Raw genomic sequence first — 20972 nt, forward strand, 5'->3', positions numbered from 1 at the left:
CTGCAGTGCCCTCTCTAGGTTCATGTAACACGTTTCCTTCTTCCTCCAGAACTCTACTATGACCGCGGGAACCACCATGAGTTTGTGTCTTTGGTGAAGGACCTGGCTCGGCCAGGAGAGATCACCCAATCGCAGACCTTCGACTTTGAGTTCACCCACGTGGAAAAGCCGTATGAGTCCTACACAGGACAGAATGTGAAGCTACGGTAAGTGGCTCTGCTGTTCCTGTTGTACCCGGTCTTGTCTCACAGGGGCAGGATCTGAAGCTCAGTGGCTTTTAAGGGTCTCTGTGTGGCAACTAAGAAGGAAGAGTACTGCCAGCTGCAGTGTGCTAGTACATGCTACCACTGGGCTCCCTTGGGGGAAAGCTGCTGACTGTACGTCCCATGGCTGTCCTCGAACCTGAATGCAACCACGGTGACCTTTACCGTTACTATCACACAGAGTCCCTCAAGACCAAGGGCCTCACAGAGTGTAGGGAAATGATAATGAAGCAAAGGGATTTTAGAATATATTGATTGCCTTTGTTTCTTAGGTAAGTCGTTCAACTGTAAGTTTATATAATTTAAATAATAGATATTTTTGACAACCATTTCTTACAATTTTTGAAAATTCAGGAATTGGCTTTCATATGTGAGGTGGTACAGACAGACACCCTAGCTTGGTATTGCCTCCTTCCCATCTAAGTCCCCCATAGAACATCAATGTCATTTTGGACTCTGTAATTTAAAGTGTTTTGAGAATAGATAAGTTTAGGATTCTAACTTTAGATCTGTCTTCTCCATCTTTTGGAAGAGATAAGAAAACAATGGTTTCACGAATAACAGAAGTCTTTAAAAATGTTACACAGCATAACAGAGTCTTTAAGAATTGGACAGAGGGCCAAGCATTTGGCTTAGTGTGCACCTGCCTAGCAGTATGTTCGGGACCCATTCTAGGGTCCTAAACCAAAAGGTTAACATGTCTAGGAACACCTGAGATTATTTTTGCTACCACAGACTGGGAAACTGAGGAAGGAGAGAAGTGCCTGGGCCTCTTGTATTAGAAAATAAAAACCCACAGCAGCTCTAGACTCATAGATTATGTGACATCACGGAGATACAGCAGACTCTCCTGTCGTCTGATTACCTGATCCCAAGTCTTGATCTCATAAGCTCAACTTGTTTCCACCACCTATGGGCCTGGGTCTAGGATGGTGAGGACTGCAGTGAGACCAACATTCCCTTTCTTCTTCCTAGTGTCCCTCCACCCACCAGAACTGTTTATAGACTCTTTTTGAAATATTTGCACCAGCTTCCTACTAAAGACAGTCATTCTATCACTCTAGAGAAAGTACAAGTGAGGTTTATCTAGCGCTTATGTAGCTTTGCTATGGGAATCACTTTTTTTTTTCTTAAATCACAACACAAGCTCTTGTTATGTACTGTAGGCTGACCTCAAACTCTCAGTCCCCCTGCCTCAACCTCCTGAATGCCTGAATTACAGGTGTCTGTCACTGGAGTGATCAGTGACCGCCCCCCCCCCCCACACACACACACAAGTTCTTAGCACAAAGGAGATTTATTTGCCTCAGAGGGTCGAAGGACAGGGAATACAAGAGAAAGATAGGAGACAGAGGAGGAGGGAAAAGGCAAAGGGAACAAGGGAGAAGGTCAGGGGTATTTGTCCCAGGAGACAGAGGACTGCCTCTGGATAGAGAAGAGGCAGAAGTGGCCCATATGCAAATGGCAATTTATAAAGGTACAAGAGGAAATCCATGTTAGGATGAAGTGTTTAATTTTATTTGGGCATGTTAAATAAGGAAACCAAAGGGAGCTTTTGAATGCTGGACTTTAATACTTTGATATGTGGGCCTTGGTGGTCAGCCTCAGGAGGGGGAAGTGGCCAAATAAGGGAATGGACTTCAGTGGCTAGCTTTAGGAATATCATCTAAGGGTTTTTAGCAAGGCAGAGACAACTGGGGAGAAGGGCAAGCCACCATGCTTAGGGGTAATTCCCACCCCTACCCCACTTTTTGCCTTAGTGTTTTTTATGTAGAAAATCTCTGCAGCATGTAGAAAGGTATTGTAAGAAGAAAGGGAAACAATAGGGTGGCTCCTCAAAACTAAATAAATAAATAGGCAGAGGGCTCAAAGTGTAGCTCAGTGTGGAGCAGCATATGCCCAGACTTGACGAATTAATATGCAAGGCACTGGCTCAGTCCCCAACAACACACACACATAATTAAACAGACTCACTGCGATCCAGCAGTTCACTTCAGTAGTAGATCCAAAATAACTGGACACTGAGTCTGGAACAGAGAATCTAACAACTGTGACCATGCCTTGAAACAGAGACAGGTGATCTCTGTGGCTTCCAGGCTAGGCAGGGCTAACAGTGAAACCCTATCTCAAAAAAAAAAAAAAAAGCTACATTCAGTTAGAGATGGTGGTCTGTGCTTTTGGGAAACAGAGGCAGATGGATCACTACGTTTGAGGCCAGCCTGGTCTTACAGGCTACTCAGAGCTATATAATGAAACCTTGTCTCCAAAAAACCCCACAACAACAAAACTGTTCAGTCAGTGGCATACTGAAGGATCAGGAGTTCTCAGTCCTTTTTCCGTTCCCTCTCGGCTGTGTTGAGGCAGTGAAATGGATCTGAGATCTGAGCAATTAGAAAGGGTTAGGGACAAACACCTTACTTGTATAGTTCTGACAGAAGTTACCAAGGTTAATAAAAAGGACTGTCTGGAGCAGTCAGTGCCCCACAGAGCTGGCAGCCTGCATGTGGAGTTGGTGCGGCTCGCTGGCATGTCCTTGTTAGCTTTCCAGTAATGCTTAACAAGGCACTTGGATTATCAGAGGATCACTCATAAAAAATTATAACTAAGGGGATTCATCTTTTCTCAAGGGTGTCTACATAGTATTATACCCATGGCACTGGGATGCTGGAAAAGGCAGTGCTGACTGGCTGTTAAACCTTTAGGGTTCACTTCCGTATATTCTCTCAAGCTTTTGCCCTACTCTGCAGCTGACTCCTCTGGTGAAATCAGAGGTTCCTTTGCTACTTTGTTGTGTTATGTGTAGATCTTTCTTGGTAGTCACTTTTGTACCCAAAGACCTGAATGACAGTTTTTAAATTCCTGTTTCCCTGTTTTGATTTTTTTGTTTGTTTGTTTATCTCCGACCAGATTGTGAGCTTCTGTTAGCTATGAGCTTAGTCAGGGTTTCCATTGCTGTGAAGAGACAGCATGACCAAGGCAACTCTTAGAAAGGAAAACATTTAATTTGGGGCTGGCTAGCAGATTCAGAGGTTCAGTCCATTATCATCATGGTGGGAGCATGGCAGTGTCCAGGCTGGCATGGTGCTAGAGAAGCTGAGAATTCATTTTCATCCAAACGAAGCCAGGAGCAGAGGCTTCAGCATTGGATGGAGCTTCAAAGCCTACTCACACAGTGACACACTTCCTCCAACAAGGCCACACCTCCTAATAGTGTCACTTCCCATGGGCCAAGATATTCAAAGTCCCACAGTTTCCCTTCTGATTAGGCTAAGCTAAGAAAGACTACTGAAATGAGTCTGTGGCTTGACTTCTCCATTTCCCATTCCTCACTTGTACTGATCAGATATTGTTTAGTGGAGAGGCATGGAAGTATATGGGCCAGATCTCTGTGCCAAATAGCCAGGATAATCAACTCTCCACACAGATGGTTCATAGTGGTAGGGGACATAAAAACCATGTGGTTGGAGTGGAAAGTAAAGAAATCACTGTTACTAAAACAAGGTTCTTAGCTCACAGTCATAAGCGCCCAAAAGGATTTTGAAGGAAGGCTTTGACCTGCCTAAAATTGTAATTGCAAAAGTCTATGCATATATATATATATAGTTTTTTTTTTTTCCTAAGAAAAGGGCCCCATAAATTCTCAAAGGGATATAAAACCCCAAAGGGCTAAACGTTACTTACAGCAGGTTTCTATGAGGTGGGCTACTTTGGTGCCTCATGTCTGCAGCATGTAGAGACTGGAAGTACTCACGTAGGTTGACTCCATCCCTTACAGCTATTTCCTTCGAGCCACCATCAGCCGCCGCCTCAATGATGTTGTCAAGGAGATGGACATTGTAGTTCACACACTTAGCACATACCCCGAGCTGAACTCGTCCATCAAGATGGAAGTTGGGATCGAGGACTGCCTGCACATTGAATTTGAGTATAACAAATCCAAGTAAGTATCTTGGGCCTCAAGCTTGTGTGATAGTTATTTATGGACGGTAAGAGAGATCTTGAGTGTGTACTGACAGCCTCATGGTAACGTGCTGGTGGAGGAGACCACAAAAATAATACACTAGATGTTAGGCTAGTTATAGATAGATGGGCCAGGAAATAGAAACTTCATAGGTCAGCATAGTAAATTATTTATCACATCTGTAAATATTAAGATGCCTTTCAAAGTCAAGCTAAAGTAGCTTTTAGGTTGTTTGTTTTGGATGCTAGATAAAGCTACTTCCTTCCATAGCTGAGAACAACCATGGAACACAATGCCACCGTCATTTTTTTTTTCCCTCCCTGTCTTAGAAATCAAAGTGAGGAAACCATGCACCGACAATGGCCTGCTTCCTTCCTGAACCAAAATGAGTTACAGTACAGAATACCTGATGCACTTTTGTAAAGGTCTTAAAATAGCTTTACCTGGCAGGTTGGAAAGCTGTGTTTTAATTCATGTTTACTATTAGAGCATCAAAATATTTAGTTGTTTGTAAGGTGCAGAACTTTCTGACGGCCTTACATCTTCCTTTTTAATACTGTCTGTTCCTGGAAGTATTTGGAGATCAACCCAAAACTGGAAGCATCATCTTCTCCGTCTTCCATTACTGTAGTGGCCTTCCCCAGGTGGGCTGCCAACCAAAGGCTAAGCATTAAGGAGAGCCAGGTCACCTACTAAGGGCTTAGGAACAAGAGAAAGATTTAACTCTGCAGACCAGGCTGGCCTCAAACTTGTGATCTTATTCCTACCTCAAAACTGCTGGGATTACAGGCTTGTGCTACCATGTCTGACTGGGACAGTTTTAAAACCAGGATCATAACTTGATGCCAAGGACAATTGTGAAACAAAGTGACATGCTACTGTCTTCCTGGCTTGGATCCTAGTGAGGCTCCTATAAAATGGCCATTATGACCTAGAGCCAGTCTTGCTTGACCTGGCCTACCTGTTGCCTAGGGAATAAGTGGTAGGAAGGAGCCCTCCCCTCCCCTGCAGTCTTCTTACTCAGCTTGGTCCTGTTTGTTAACGCTAACCTTCTGATGAAGGCAGTACCTAGCAGCAGTAATATCTGTAAGAGCCTGAAGCAGCTATGAGTCAGCAGTTTTCTGAAAGAAGAAGAAAAAAAAAAAAAAGGTGTTTTAGAATTAGTTACATGCAGGCAAGGATAGATACTTCTAGTCTCCCCCTCTCCTTGTATAACAGGCTATACCTTAAAGGAACATGAAACATGTTTCTCATATGGGTGTGCTCCTGTGTAAGGTTTCATTATAGTAGATGAATGCTTTATTTATGAGTATAGAAAACCTTAGCATCCATGCATGGTCTATAAATATCCCCAAGAAAGACCCTGCGGTGTCTGCATGTGTGGAGTCACCTACTCAAAGTCTGCAGCATTTCCTGTGTTCTGTATCTAGCAGTGTTGGAGCAGTGGGTAGCAAAAGCCTGGAAACTAGGAATTGTCTATTTGAACCCTCTCTCATTCAGCTGAATGACGGAGTCTTCCAACTTCCTTTTTTCCACTTGCCAAGACAGGAGGCCCAATTCTGAAGTCCCTCCTAGGGATCTCGTGCTGAGTCCTAGCTTTAGGCTTGAAGAGTGTGCTGTCTTTCGGGCACACCTGATACAGGGCTGTGTATACACAGACTAGCAGCACCATTGGCTAGCCCACAGAGAAAGACTTAGCAAGGGTTAGGAAGTGTTAGGCAACATGTGGCTAAATTCCTAGTAGTTTAGAAGCACAAGTCATGCTAGCAGAGCCTAGAGAGCAGGCAACCGAAGAGAAGGAGAGTCACTTCTTTTGTTCTTCTGCTCCTGTCTGGGCTGTCTAGCCTGGAGCAAACAGAACTATTTATAGGAACTGTTAAGGCCTAGTTCCCTGAAGGCATTGTATGGAGAGTAAAGTGGAAGGAAGAGACTTAATTCCTGTGCTTGTCAGACTGGCCTAATACCTTAGAAAAACACATACATTAAAAAAAATACTAAAGGTCCAGTTGGGTGAGGTGGTACACACCTTTAATCCCAGCATTCAGGAGGCAGAGACAGGTTGGAGGCCAGCCTGGTCTATGAAGTGAGTACTAGGCCAGCTAGGCGAACCCTGTTGAACAGAGTAACCCTGTCTTAGAAGAACAAAACAAAGCTAAAGGTGTATCCCGTGGAGACAGAGAAGATAAACAAATATTAAATGTTGAAATAATATGTATTTCCTTTGAGCAGGATGTGGAAGAGGAACGTCACACAGATTCCAATAAGGTCATATCAGGAAACTGTTCAGATAGTGAGGTTGAGCATGTACTTCCATTACCCCTCTCACCAACAGGGGCATCCTAGACAAGTGTGCTCCACGCTGAAGCACAAAGAGGTTAGCCACTATACCACCATCTTCCTTCCTGTACCTTCTCTTCTTCAGATACCACTTGAAAGATGTCATTGTAGGGAAGATATACTTCCTGCTGGTGAGAATCAAGATCAAGCACATGGAGATAGACATCATCAAACGGGAGACAACAGGCACGGGTCCCAACGTGTACCATGAGAACGACACAATAGCGAAGTATGAGATTATGGACGGGGCGCCGGTCCGAGGTGAGCCTCCCTGCCCAGGGCCACTGCCACTTTGCTCCTAGGCCATGTGCTCAGTCTCAGCATTGGGGAAGGGCTCAAGGTCTTACTGTGTAGCCCAGGCTGGTATGGAACGCATGGGAGTTCCCAGCACTCAAGTGGGAAGAGGAGGGAAAAGCTGAGTCTGGAGCTTCAGCTTCCTACTCCATCTCCAGCTCCAATAGCTACTCTGACCTTTTATATGTACTTAGGAGTTCATCTCCGTTGGCCTGCCTGCACACTCCTGTTATCTCACCCCCTTGGTATGTGGAGGCAGGAGGATCAGGAGTTCAACTTTGTCCTTGGCTAGAGAGTTTAAGGCCTACTTAGGCTTCATGAGACCCTACATGTCAAAACAAAAATTGAAAACTGATTTAAGATATATTTGAATTATTTAATTGCTCTTTCCTCTTGGCATTTGGACATGTTTTGTGGCTGAGGGCAAGAGGTCCATACGCCCTAGTGATTTTCATTGCTTAGTTGTAGCTACAGTAAAGGGATTTGCTCCAGGAACTTGTTTCTCTGCCATGAGAGTGCACTACTAGCTCGCTGGCCCATGCTACAAGAGCGTCAGACAACACCAGGAATCACTGGAACTGGTCCTCCTCGAGCCCCACAGGGTCCCTAGGATAAGTATGCTTGAAAGCTCTTTCCTGTTTGGGAATCTGGATGATTCCTGGACACGAGCAAATAGCAATCATTTACATTTATTACTGGCTTTGTAGCAACTTAGGATGAAGGTGTTCTCTGTCTCATTTTCCTTTGAATTGCATGGTAGTACATTCCTAATGGGTGTTCCACATGGAAGGAAGATGTTACAGTGGGCAGTACATAGCACTGGAGACAACAGATTCTTAAGTGTTTACTCTGTCAGACCCTTGAGACTGTTGCAACTCAGCTGTCTTAACTCTGATGTTCCACTTTGACCAGTTGTGCAAGTAGAGCCAACTGCCATTTCTGCTGTACAAATGAAATGGGGCACAGAGAAACTGCACAGAGGAGCATGTAATTAAAGGGTCATTTATATTTAGCTTAAGGTTGGCCTTTCTCAGTAGAATTGCTGCCCTCATTTTGTTCCTCTTAGACTGTGATAGGTCCTATAAAATACGTCACTGGATCCTCTGCTTTTCCAAGTGAAAGCTACAGACGTACTCAGAAGTAAACTGGCTACTGGAGAACAGGGTTCAGGATGAGTTTTCTGTTTTCTAGGACACTCTACTGCAGATCACTAATAGAGTAGAGATGTATTCTGGGCCATAAATTGACTAGTTTCAAGGGAGGGATACCTGTTGGAGAGATAGCTCAGTGGTTAGGAGCACTTATTACTTTTGTAGAGACCTGAGTGAGTTTGGGTCCTAGCAAATCAGGCAGCTCTGTCAGAATAACTCCAACTCTCTTCTGTCTGCCTCATATACCTGAGCGTACATGTACATGCTCACATACAGATGCAAACATACACATCAATAAAAATAAATCTTTAAAAGAAATTTTTAAAGAAAAAAAAATTTAAAAAAAATTTTTTTAAAGAAACCCAATAACTCAACTGACTTATTGGGTTACACCTCTAATTCCAGCACTTGGAAGGCTGAGGCGGGCCGGGGGGATTGCTGTGAGTTCACAGCAAGGCAGAACTACATAAAGATCACGTTTCAAATAAACATGGCACATTGCACCTTTGGTGCCTAATGGTTTCTCTGTGTTATTCAGCATTTCTCACTGCTTTCTGCAGTGGGAGGGTATGTTCAGAAAGCACACACTGGAATGGAACTGGGTAATCATACTTACTTCAGGAAACTACTGGGAAGCAAGGTGTAACGTATCAAAGGGCAGAAACCTTTGCTTCGTGCTCCTTTCTGACCTGCTGTGGCCAGAATGGGTGTTGCAGGACAGTGCCTCTCCTGTCCCTTGGCCTCATCTTTGCCTCACCCCTTACAGGTGAGTCCATCCCCATCAGGCTCTTCCTGGCAGGGTATGAGCTCACCCCCACCATGCGGGACATAAATAAGAAGTTCTCTGTGCGATATTACCTCAACTTGGTGCTGATAGATGAGGAGGAACGGCGCTACTTCAAGCAGCAGGTGGGTGCCTCCTCCAGGTCCCCGTGGGCGGGCACAACACACAAAGGCCACAGTTCCCACAGAGGGCCATCGTGATACTTAGAGCAAAGGCTAAAAGGAAATAGTCAAGCCTTTGTTATTTTACCAAGAGGTAGAAACATGGGGTTGCCTAGTGTCCTATACCAGGGGTGCAAATTCCCAATTGATACCTAGGATCTGCTTTCTCAGGCCTAACTCCTGCTCTTGTGGCTCACACCAGGGAAATGGGTATTAGCAGCCACTGCTTTGGTGAGAGATGAGCAAAGGAGGTTATTCCTTGAGATTCCCTGGGACCAAGGTGGGAACCTCTGAGAAAAGCATTCCTGAGCCTCTCTTAAGTACCATATTGACTCTTCTTCCAACTCTGTAGGAAGTGGTGTTGTGGCGGAAGGGTGACATCGTACGGAAGAGCATGTCCCACCAGGCAGCCATTGCCTCACAGCGCTTCGAGGGCACAACCTCCCTGGGTGAGGTGCGGATCCCTGGCCAACTGTCTGACAACAACAGCAGGCAGTAGGCCCGTGGGGCCAAGAAGTTGCTGGGCTTCCACCACAGAACCCCCATCTACCAAATACCAGCCACTGGGGGAGGGGGAGGATGGTGTGAGGTTCAACTGGCCGTTACTTGCAACCTTGGAAACAAATCATGTTTTTTACTTAAATTCTTTTCTCTGAAGAACCTAAGGGGCACTTAGGTTGGGTTGGGCAGTAGTCTCCCTGGGATTCTGCAGCCTATGTAGGGATAAGGAGAGGAAACATTCTGGAAGCTAGTCTCTTCCTTGGGAATGAGCTATGTGTCAAGACTGTCTCAAGCCTTAAAGCAGAGTTGAGAGCACACATCCTTGGCTCCAGGTTCTCTGGGCTTCCTGATACAGATGCTGAGTGTGTCTTTGGCATTTACCTGCCAGCAGGGCTCTGGGTAGTCATGTCTTATACTCCCTTCGACTGTTTGGAGGTAGTGACAAAAGTGGTTGGGCCTGTCTCATCTAAGTTGGAGGAAGACTCAAGATCAGGAAGCTACCTCTCTGGGTGTCCGGGACGTGGTGCTCAGAAGTTTCTACAGTCACCTCTGGCCTCTCACGACTGGGACCAGACCCTTCTCTTCTCCATCTTCTCTAGTATGTCAGGAACTATACAGGAGCAGAAGCTTAAGGAAGGGTTGTGTCTGACTGTCCTCTCACTTGTGAGAAACAGGGCCATAAGAAGCCCTGATGCGGTGTCACATGTGGATGGCAAGGGGCTGAGCCAGGTCTCCTGTCAGGGAAACATCAGGCACGGCAACTGTTTGCCTTCACCACATGACTCCACTTGGCAACCCAACGTCTGGGTTGTTCTAGGGAATTATTTTAAGTTATCCAACAAACCCTAAGCAGAGAGCCTATTTCCTTTAACCAGGATCCCTAGAAGAGGCTGGGATCCATTTGCCTCCTAAAGGAACACGAAGCAAAGGCTTCTGCCCTTTGAGATGTTACTCCTTGTCCTCTGCTTGATTTCTGTAACTGGGCTTGGTTTGGGGCATGTACAAGTTTTGTTCTTACTCCCACCCAAACGCTTTCATCCCACTATCCACAGTTAGTTAAAGGAGGAAGGGCCTCTGCGCAGGGCTCTGCTATCATGACTTCAGAATAATTCTGCTTGCCAAATGACATCTGTCTTCACCAGTTCACTGACTCAAGTTAGGCCCACTGTTTTGTTTTGTTTTGAATTTAAAAACAAAATAGAAAAACTCTGGTGGATGTTGTTGTATTAGAGAAGAGGCAGTTTTTTCTCCTGCTCTGTGCTTGGCCTGCAGGTAGAAAAGGGGTTGACTGTCTTCTCTACCTTGTCTGGAAATGACTAGAACTACCATCTCCTGTTGGCTGCCCTCCTGTCTGAGAAAGAGGACCTTATATTCAATAAGTACAGTATTTGCTGGTCTATGTTCTTTGTAATTTGGAAAGTAAAGGATTTGTTCCTGTGTCATCTTTCAGTTCGTGTAGAAAATGGGGAATCTTGCAATCTCTGGCTTTGACAGGGTGGGGCTGATGGATAAGAGTTCAGATGAAAGACTCTTGGAATGACGGGGGTAGTGGCGCTAAGGAAAATAAAGCTTTCTCCATGCCCGACCCCAGGTTTAGGTGTGACATACAATCCCCATGGGCACAGGTTCGCCCATTCAGCTGTCCTTGGCTGTTAGGGTTGGGCCCTAGCAAATGAGGGAGGTGGGTTCTTGTGCTCTTACTTTTTTCAGGGTATGACACTAGACTCTGCTGTGCCTCCTTTTAATATCTTATTTAAAAGCATTTGTCAATTTCTCTGCCTCCCCGATGACAACACAAAATCATTTTCCAACTTTGCTAATATCATAAGCCTTTCTTCTGAGAGAACTAGAAGGTAGAATATGCTGTTTCTCTCAGGAGCCGTGCACAAGCCAAGTCTTGCTTTCTCTGCCCAGGTTCTCTTTTCTCTGCAACTGTGAAAGTATGGGGAGGCTCCCATCCCCATCCTTTAAGGTTCCCAAACCTGGAGTGCATAGGTACTAAACCAAGCAGTGCAACTTGTAATTAAGAAGCTGCAGTGTTTACATGTTTCTTAATGTGTTGTCTTTTCAATGGCTGTGTTTTAAAAGAACATTTGTTTTAATGACGTCTCTAATTAAAGAAAGCCCTGTGGCTTTGGAGGCATTGTGCCCATGGTCCACCAGATTCTGTGGTCTTCTTAACACTGTCTCATCTCTGACACAGTATGCAGCATGACTCCAACACTGCCTTCTTTTTCAGTGGATGGTAAACAGTAACGAACACTGTATTAACCACTCGTTTTAGACAAATATGGCCTAGTTCAGGTTTGTCTGGCAATTGCCTGAAATCCCCTCATGTTTTCCACTTTGGTGGGACAAAGACAACCAAAAGAAACATAGAAAAATCAAGACGTAGGTTCATTGAACATTGAGAGAACAAGGGACTCAGTCCTACATTTTGCTGTTTACTACATAACTACAGAGATAGGGGCAGGTGAGAGTAGAGGTGCCTGCATCTTCTAGTTGACTATAGGAACCAGGCTTGGCTATAAGACACCTACAGTGGAGGATCCCTCCACACCCAGCACAGGTTTAGAAGAAAACACTTCCAACTTTGTCATTAAATCTTTTATTGGAAAAATTAACAAACTACCCGTGCACCTGTGTTTATGATCCCAGGTATAAACAGCAAGCTTTCTCCTTCTGTCTTAGAAAATCTTGGCTTGTTCACTCCATCAGTGGAGCCTTCTGATTAACTCGGTTCTGTTTCCTCCAGGCTCAAAATAAAATCAAACTCTTCTACAAAAAAAAAGTGGGGGGGATGTGTGGTTAGGGGTGAGACTGAGGTGTTTAGCATCTGCACAGGGAAGCTGAAGGGCAGTTCCTGCAGCTGGCAGCTGTCCATTCAAACACTGGACTATCTGGTACTGGGTATATAACAATGAACAATGCAGCACATAGCCTTCCCCGTGGGTAGCTCAAGTGAGGACACAACTCTCCATGAGTCTTACCTTGAGTCAGACGCTGAACTGAAAGTCTCTGTCGGGTGAAGAGAGTCATGCTTTGTAAGGGGCCCCCAGTAACTTTGTGGGTTTGGTGATAGGTTTTAAGCTCTTCCAGGGAGATGAAGCGCTTCATCATTCGAACAAACTGCACATCCACCTACTCGACAGCATTTAAAGGGAACAGAAACATGTTCAGCCAGACTCTGTGCAATCTTAAAGGATGGGCCCACTATTTTGCCTAGCCTGTCCTTGCATTCCTGTCCCCGAATCAATTTTCAAGCCTCGGCCCACTGAGTGGCTAAGACTACAGTCTTGCTTCTCTCCACCCAGAGTTTTTGCTATTTGCAGGAAGTGTATGGTATTAGGGCTGCCAGTATTCTGTTCTGATATCCCAATTCAGCAAAACTTCATCTCGCTGAGAACTGGGCCATGCTCCTTGACCTAACAGTGCCCCACACTCTTTTCCTCCTTTTGTCCACTCTGCCCTATGAAACAACAACAGTTATTACCATCGACCATTTAGGGTTATCCTCTTTGCTGGATGGGTCGTAATGGGGATTACTTTTCTCAAACTGTGTATGGTCTGGGTAAGCCTCCTTTACAATCTGAAAATAAAAAAATCCAAAATCTCCAGTCATTTTGCTCCCTGCCCAAGTTTTTTTTTTTTTTTTTAATTAAAGATTTACTTATTTTTATATATGTGAGTACATTGTTGTTGTCTTCAGACAAACCAGAAGAGGACATCAGATCCCATTACAGATGGTTGTGAGCCACCATGTGGTTGCTGGGAATTGAACTCAGGACCTCTGGAAGAACAGCCTGTGCTCTTAACTGCTGAGTCATCTCACCAGCCCCTGCCCAAGTTATAATGTGCTTCTAACTCTGACTTCCTCCTTTTCCAATTCTGACCACTTTCCCTTGCCATAGAGACAGCTGGTACTCTGGAAATCACAGCCTAAGCAAGCATAGCTAGGAAGGAAATCCTAGTTTTACAAGGCTTCACAGTCATGTTCTAAAACTAAATGATAAATTACTATTGGAAACGTTTTTATTTTCTCCCAACTCCACACAGTTTTATCCTGAGACTCAGTAAAGAGGAGCTACTTGATGGAAACCTCCGATAGTGAGAAGTATTAGTAGGGCCTGAAATGGTCAGGGCTAGCTGAAACAGGCAGTGTGGGGTCGTTGTTGCCGAGCTGTTGGCCTTTCACAAATAAATCCCTGAAGGGAGGAGTCCAGGCTCAAATGTATGTGTCTAACCTTCATAAGTCCAACAATGCCTGGCTGTTTACAGTTGCTATGGTAGAAGAAGGCTTCATCCTCCAATTTCATGGCCCTGAGGAAGTTCCGAGCCTGTGTTAAGGAAGAAATAAGGGTTACCCGCTTGACGGCTGGGAAGAAAGCAAGTCTGTTTTTATTAGATGTTTATTTCTGTTTTGCAGCTTCTCTCAGATTCGTAATGAAGTCTGTTCCTTTATTGAGAATACTAGCCTTGTTCCGGGACACTAGCCAGAACAAAGCCACTAGCAGACTGCATGCTGTCACACTGATTATGATATTTCTGAAAACATTTTCAGATAGAGTTCAGGGAAAAGCAGTATTGGCTAAAAGGCCCTGTTACTGCAGACTGTGGTGGTGGAGGCAGGCATGTATCCTAGTGTCATTGGCTTCAGGGTTCCTTACCTTTTTCCTTACCTGATAGTTGCGAACACCATCCCAGCAAGCTGTCTGTTTAGGCTGTGCTTTGAGATCCTCGATGCTGAACTAGGCAAAAGAAAATCAAGTGGCTCATTACTAAAAAGTTACCAACCAATCAGTAAGCTTCTAGGAAACAAAAAGTTCTCTCTTTAATCCTGAAAAGTGCTACAGGCTGTAAAGGAGCTAGGTAGGTTATCGGAAATTAGTTCCAGGAAGTCACTGGTGTTGTAAGTAGCCTTGGGTTTTGCATTGTGAGCTTTGTTCATTAAGATGATTAGTTGAATAGATAATCAGGATAATAAAAGTCTGCTGGTTCCCTGTTCTTCGCTTATTAAAGTATCATAATTATCTAATATTTCTGTTTTCCTCCAGCTAGTGCTAAAAATCAGCTTATATTTATTACCTGAATACATGGCCACATTTGTCAGAGAGAGATCTAGGAACATGGCAAGTAATAAGAAAAATCAACCAACCAAGCAGTGCTATGTGTGGGAGTGCACTCCTGTAATTCCAACCCTCCTAAACCTGGGAGGCAAGGAGGATCTTAACCTGGTTACGTCAAAAGTTAAGAGGCCAGCTTGGTCTACATAGTTAGATCATCTTAAGAACACATAACAGCAAAATCAAACTAAGATTGACACTGGAAAACTGAACCAAATGCCTGATTTTATAAATAAAGTTTTACCTTTTAATGTGTTGTGTGTGGCCACTTTCTTGTTACAGGGACAGAGCTGCAACATAGACTATAAAAACCCATAAACCTCTCTGGCTCTTTGCAGAAAGTCTGCCAACCCTTGCTTAGATAGGAATTCCACAAAACACACTGGGCATGCCATATATATATATATATATATATATATATATATATATATATATCTTTTCTCATATATTACATTCTAACTGTAGTTTCCTTTCTCCAGATTCACCCCACCTCTGCATCCTCTCAGAAAAGCAGGCTTCCCAGGGACATCAAGCAAACACGGTTTAACAAGCTACATACAATAAGACCAGGCCATGCCTACTCTTAACATCTGAAATCCAAAATACTCTGGAATGAATATTCTAATATTCAAAAAGTCTTGTATTTAGATTGGGGGGGGGCAGTGCTTAGGGATATTTACATTTAAAATCTAGAACACTTCTGGTCCCAAGAATTTTGGATAAGGGTTGTCCAACCTTAAGTTGATGACAATAATGCCAAATTTCCATTTTTAACCTTTTTTGTAGAGAGAAGCTGGTGTCTGAATCCTGTGATAAATCACATTCACTGTTCTTTTGGTTGCAGTTATCCGTGTGTATGATGTGTAGGAGGATGTGCGATCAGAACACAGCTTTCAGAAGCTTCACTGGGTTTCAGGTTGTCCAGCTTATACAGTAAATACTTCAAACCACCTACCCATCTCACCAGCATGACTGAATATAGGTCTAGCCTCACCTTCATGTCTATACCGTTCTCTAGCCGGCTTTCTGGCTCTGACTTCATCAACCAGTAGTTGCCACCATTTTTAAAGGTTGTAGTCTTTTCAGGGCTGGAGTTCTCTAGCTTAACTAATGTACTTCCTGAGTTTTCAGTTTTAGTACGTTTTCCAGATAGCTTCTTCTTATCTGCAGTAGGAAAGCAAAGGAAAATACCTGTCACCATGCTGGGAAGCAGTGTTCCATTGTGAAACCTTAACTCCTGTCAAACCTGGACTCAAAGCTTAGACTCTATAAAACATTAGCTGCAGCTCCACAGTCCCATAGAGAAGTAACTTCACCTTCTCTATAAAGACTGGACAATACCTGCAAATCAGGGGCTCAAAAATGACATCCTCTTGACACAACACAACCATTGGAACCATCAACTCACTTCAACTGCAGCTACCTGTATTGGGCCCACACAAGATTGGCCTTTATGAATGGGAGGGGAGCTCATGGGGCATTGTCTTTACTGCTAAAATTATTGGCTACTGATATTTTCCAGGAGAGGGGGAGCTACTGTCTTGAGTTTTGTAGCCACTGCTGAGCCCACCAACCTCTAATAGACAGCTCTGAACCCATGGCTTCATAGATGGTTAAACTCAGTAGGTCACAAAGCAAAACAAACAGATGTGAATGTGAGGTCTGTGGGCAAGAGGTGTAGGATCCAGGTATAGTAGAGAGATGGGAGAAGGTGGGTAAGTGTTCGTAGGGTTAGATAGATATCTCTGCTTAAGATTCCGTAAAACTTGGGTTCAATTCCCAGTACCTACATGGCTCACAAGTGTCTAACTCTGGTCCCATGGGACCCAACACTCCCTGGACTCTGCAGGTACCTCATGAGCATGGTACACAGACATACACCCATAAATATAAATCAAAAGTAAACCTTAAAGCCTTTTAAAAGCTGCTGGGCAGCAGTGGTACACGCCTTCAACCCCAGCACTTAGGAGGCAGAGGCAGGCATGGATTGTTGAGTTTGAGGCCAGCCTAGTCTACAGAGTTGAGTTCTAGGACAGCCTGAGCTACACAGAGAAATCCTATTCCAAAAATCCAACCAACCAACCAAAAACCAAGATTTACTTTAAAAAATATTTGCATTTCTGTACATTTATGAAATTGGAAATTAGTAAAAAAAGAGTATGCTCTTAAAGGATATGTTCTAGATCACTCAGTGAGACGAAGGGAACCTCACAGAGTTAAGATCAAAGGGCGCTGGTAGTATCCAGTAAGTGTGCTCCACCTCAGTTCTGTGTCTTCCATAAGGCTATTCTTTCCAATGAAGAAATGAAGCACTACTTGAAATTGTTTCAATGATTGTTTCACACTTCTAAGACTTAGGAAATATCTTATTATCATAAATGTTCAGAAAATATTAGCTGTTATAATCATTATCAAGAGAAATTTGAAAGAAGTTTAATCAGGACCATGCAGACAGTTTAAAGATTTTTTTTTCCTCCAATGGTAGGGACAACCAACCTATGCTAGACCAGCAATCTATCACTCAGCTATATTCCTACCCCTTTTTTGTTTTGTTTTTATGTTGAGACACAGTCTCACTAAACTTCCAAGGCTGGCCTTCAGCCCACTGTAGTCTAGACACTGTAGTCTCCACCTCCTGGTTGGCTTGGTTTATAGGTCTTTAGCATCAGGCCTGATTTCCCCACTTGTCAAGTTGTAAAGATTGAACTTGGGGCCTCAGATATGCTTGCTAGACAGTGCTCTACCGCTGTGCTACATCTCCAGCCCTGAAAACAGGCTTTTATTAAGTGAACAAAAGAAAGTATGCCAGAGACACAGCAATCGCTCAACAAACACACGCTCAATAAACACACTTTAATTTGGCTAATCAACAGGACATAGGAGGTTTTTTATCCATCTGAACAGTGTGCTGCTGATCACAATCCAGTCAGATAGAACACAGCTATGAATTTAGTCACAACTCTTACTCGAGTCTGTCTGAACCTACACTTTACTACCTCAGATTTTAGTTTGCAACTGTATCAGTCTTCATTAAATATTATGGATGCCTGATGCTCTGATTAGCATATCTTAGCACGATTTCCCAGCTGTCTTAAGAACAAGCATACTTATAGATTAGTACCTTGTCCAGTCAATATCAGAGAGGCTTCCTTAAGGCAGCAGATGGGAGTGGATACAGAGGCCCACAGCCAAACATTATGTTGAGTCTAAATCAGAGGTCTCCATCAAGTCCCCGCCTCAGAGCAAGGGGAACCCTGAGGAAGAGGCAGGCAATAAATTGTAAGAGTCAGGGTGAAGGAAACCAGGAGAACAATGGCCCACTGATTCAACTAAGTAGGGCTCATATGGGCTCAGAGACTGAAGCAACAAGTACAGGGCCTGCATGCATCTGCACCAGGTCCTCTGAGTATGTTATGGCTGTTAGCCCAGGGTTTTTGTGGGACTCCTAACTGTGGGAGCGGGTGTACCTGACTGTTTTGCATGCTCCTGGGACTCCTCCTCCTGTTGCACTGCCTTGTCTAGCCTCGCTGTAGGAGCTGTTGCCCTGTCTTATTCTATCTTCTTTTGTCTTGTTTTGTTCTCAGAGGCCTTCTCTTTTCTGAAGGGAGAATGGAGAGTGGATGGGTCAGGGAGTGGGGAAGCTGTGAGGAATGGAGGAAGGGGAAACTGGTTGAGACATACTGTATGAGAGAAGAATCTATTTTCAATTAAAAAAAAAAACCCCAAAACATAAAAACAAACAAACAAAAAACCTCAGGCATATATGTGTGGTTAAATAACCACAATAATATGTTGAAACCTTGTCAATCCTAAAAGAGGCCCTTTCTGCCTGCCACTGCTTAATTTCTGAATTCATTTTTGTGAATGGAAAAACATGTTTTCTGAGTTCTAGGATTTTGCTGGTGGAAAGCCCTCCCATTCTTTTAAGACTGGGCTCGAATTCTGCTTCCCTCTCAAGGCCTTCCCTGTGATCTCTCCTCTTCCCTGTTGTCACAAAGCTGTCTTCAGGACCTTTCACTCATACAGGTTTGCGTTTTGCCTCAGAGAAGGAACTGGATCTTATCTTTATTGTTCTCACCTTGTAGTTGATTAACTGCCTTTTTTATTAAATTTTAACTGACACAGAAAACAAAAATTGTATGCATTTAATAGGCACCAACTGCCATATGGTATCTCCATACATGTATACATTAATACTCAATTGGTTTAAATAGACTTCCTGAAATACCTATTTATTTTGAGATAGGGGTCTCAGAACTCTGTAGCCCAGGCTGGCCTCCAATTTGCAGCCATCCTCTTGCCTTAGCTTCCTAAGCATTAGGCTTACAGGTAGGAACCATCACACATTTTTATTTGTTATGGAGCTGTTATCACCCAAGTTGGCCTAGGACGCATAATTAATAATCTCGATGGCAGACATGAGCTGTCATGTTTGGCTCTATTGTCCCTACTTTTCTGAAATGTACAGTGCATTGCCATCAGCAGCAGGAAATACAGCATGTTGCTGCCTCCAACAGCTTGAGTTTAACTCACAACCTGGGATTCTTACATAACGCAACAGGATTTCAAAGAGAATGAACTCAAATTAGAGTTTAAGATTTTAAGATGGGCATGTTGGCTCATGACTATAATCACAGAACTTTAGAGCCTGAGGCTCTTAGGAGACTTGCTACAAATTCCAGGCCAGACTAGGCTATAGTCTCAGAACAGGAAAGGGGTTTTAACAAAAGTTGAGCTCAAGCATTAAGAGGCCTGGCACTGCTGTCAGTAGATAAAGGCACCTACGCCCAAGCCAAACGACCAGACTTCCATCCCCTCAGGCACATAAGAGAGAACAGCTCCTCAGCACCTGTACAAGGGCCTTGGCACATACTCATAATACCTGATAAAACACACGACCACAGAGAAGCCCTAGAGCACACCAGGCTTCTGTAAGCAGAGCTACACTAAGTGTCTTAACAACTATGTCTAGGATTTGGGTAGCCTCTGAAGTTACAATGCTCAGGAAATTTAAGGGTAAGTAAAAAGGGTTTTGGTGATTTAAAAAACCTATAACCAAAGCACTTGGGAGTGGGGACAGAAAGATCAAGAATTCAGGTCATCCTTTGATACTTTGCAATTCCAAATTGACAGGCAGATAAGATAAAGACATAGGAAAAGAAAACCGAAAGATGGGGTCTCTCTCAGGAGGTCCAGGCTGGCCTCAGACTCTACATGTAGTCAAGGAAGATCTTGAATCCTTATCTCCCTTTTACTTCTAGCTTTCAGCATTTTTACATTTCAGATGAAACTATGCATGATTTTTTTGTGTCTGGCTTATTGCACTCAAAAGAATGTTACAAAGGTTGGCAAGGTGGCTTAGTTGGTAAAGGCATTTTTTTTTTTTAAACAATGCCTAACAACGACCTGATTTAATCCCTGAGATTCAGAGGATGGAAAGGGGGGGTTGATTCCTTCAAGTTATTCTCTGATCAGTGTGTGTGTTCCCACATACCGTACAAAAGTAAATAAATTAAAAAATTAGTCTCTGTTTTCACCCATATTGTAAAGGTATCTACACACACACACACACACACACACACACACACACTTACTTTAGAGACAAGGTCTTACTTATGTAGGACTCACGTAGTACCAGGTTGGTCTTGAACCCAAGACAATCCTCCTGCCTCAGTCTCCCACATGCGTGGGCCACCACAGTTCCGTATGTGCATGCAGTGCTTAATAGCTGTTTTTTGAATGGACAAACAAGTGGAAGGGACTGAAAGTGGAAATTTTGACGGAAAGAGTAAAGACGACGAAAAAGCAACAACCCCTCAAGGTCTCCAAACCAGGGAGTGGAAAAAGTCAACAATGTACGCCCTACAAAAAGCGTTCTTTGCGTGCTGCATGCAGAACTGCATTCTGCAGCGTCGGAGCAGCTCACCTGGACCCGCAGCCCCAGCCTGCCTCTTCCGGGGTCTCGGCATGGCCTCTCTGCAGGAGGCTGAAGCTAACCGGCCGTGTAAGAAGCAGCTCTTGTCTTCCAAAACCTGCACGGTGCAAGACGGAGGCAAGAAAGCCTAAAGGGCCTGGGACTTATGAAGAAAAGTCATAATTAAGCCATTCTAATCCTTCTCTCGTTATCTGCGCCTTTTCCTTCTAGCATAATTTACCCCTAAACGCTCCTCAGTCCCTCCCTAACTCGGCCCTACCCACCACCATTCACTCATTGCACCACCCAGACACCTGAAGCGCTGCCAGGCTAATCTTCAGAGAGCCTTGAGGCGGCTGGCTTACCGGGTCCGGCTTTGTAGAAGACGCATCTCAGAGGCGCCGCCCCGAAGATCTCTGGGAACTGTAGTTTCAGAATTTCAGTAATCCTACTGAAGCCCGCGCTTCAAGGGCTTGATGGACT

General features: G+C 44.1%; 2 protein-coding genes across 10 annotated transcripts in view; one reads left to right on the top strand and one right to left on the bottom strand.

Moving 5' to 3' along the window:
* The window catches only part of Vps26b (VPS26 retromer complex component B), a 25612-nt gene extending 10786 nt beyond the window's left edge, over window positions 1-14826 (top strand). The window contains exons 2-6 of the mRNA XM_034509856.2: window positions 50-206; window positions 4039-4203; window positions 6647-6822; window positions 8773-8915; window positions 9304-14826. Of these exons, the coding sequence (XP_034365747.1) occupies window positions 50-206; window positions 4039-4203; window positions 6647-6822; window positions 8773-8915; window positions 9304-9450 (788 nt within the window). The 3' untranslated portion in view covers window positions 9451-14826. The remainder of the gene's footprint in view (window positions 1-49; window positions 207-4038; window positions 4204-6646; window positions 6823-8772; window positions 8916-9303) is intronic.
* Window positions 12045-20930, bottom strand: Thyn1 (thymocyte nuclear protein 1). Of its 9 annotated transcripts, XM_076939708.1 has the most exons (8): window positions 20502-20797; window positions 18043-18173; window positions 17697-17829; window positions 15570-15739; window positions 14120-14200; window positions 13697-13789; window positions 12946-13041; window positions 12045-12593 (listed from the first exon to the last, which is right to left on the bottom strand). In XM_076939708.1, exons 4-8 carry the CDS (start codon window positions 15615-15617, stop codon window positions 12282-12284), a joined length of 630 nt encoding a protein of 209 aa, XP_076795823.1. In that variant the 5' UTR covers window positions 15618-15739; window positions 17697-17829; window positions 18043-18173; window positions 20502-20797; the 3' UTR covers window positions 12045-12281. The 9 variants fall into 9 exon arrangements, with proteins under 9 accessions (XP_076795823.1, XP_076795819.1, XP_076795820.1 ...); XM_076939704.1 differs by lacking the exons at window positions 17697-17829; window positions 18043-18173 and adding an exon at window positions 20855-20930 and having other exon boundaries at window positions 20502-20607; XM_076939705.1 differs by lacking the exons at window positions 17697-17829; window positions 18043-18173 and adding an exon at window positions 20804-20858 and having other exon boundaries at window positions 20502-20607.
* Window positions 20931-20972: the final 42 nt, after the last annotated feature.

The sequence above is a fragment of the Arvicanthis niloticus genome, chromosome 8 (genome assembly GCF_011762505.2).
Source record: "Arvicanthis niloticus isolate mArvNil1 chromosome 8, mArvNil1.pat.X, whole genome shotgun sequence".
NCBI classification, from domain to species: domain Eukaryota; kingdom Metazoa; phylum Chordata; class Mammalia; order Rodentia; family Muridae; genus Arvicanthis; species Arvicanthis niloticus.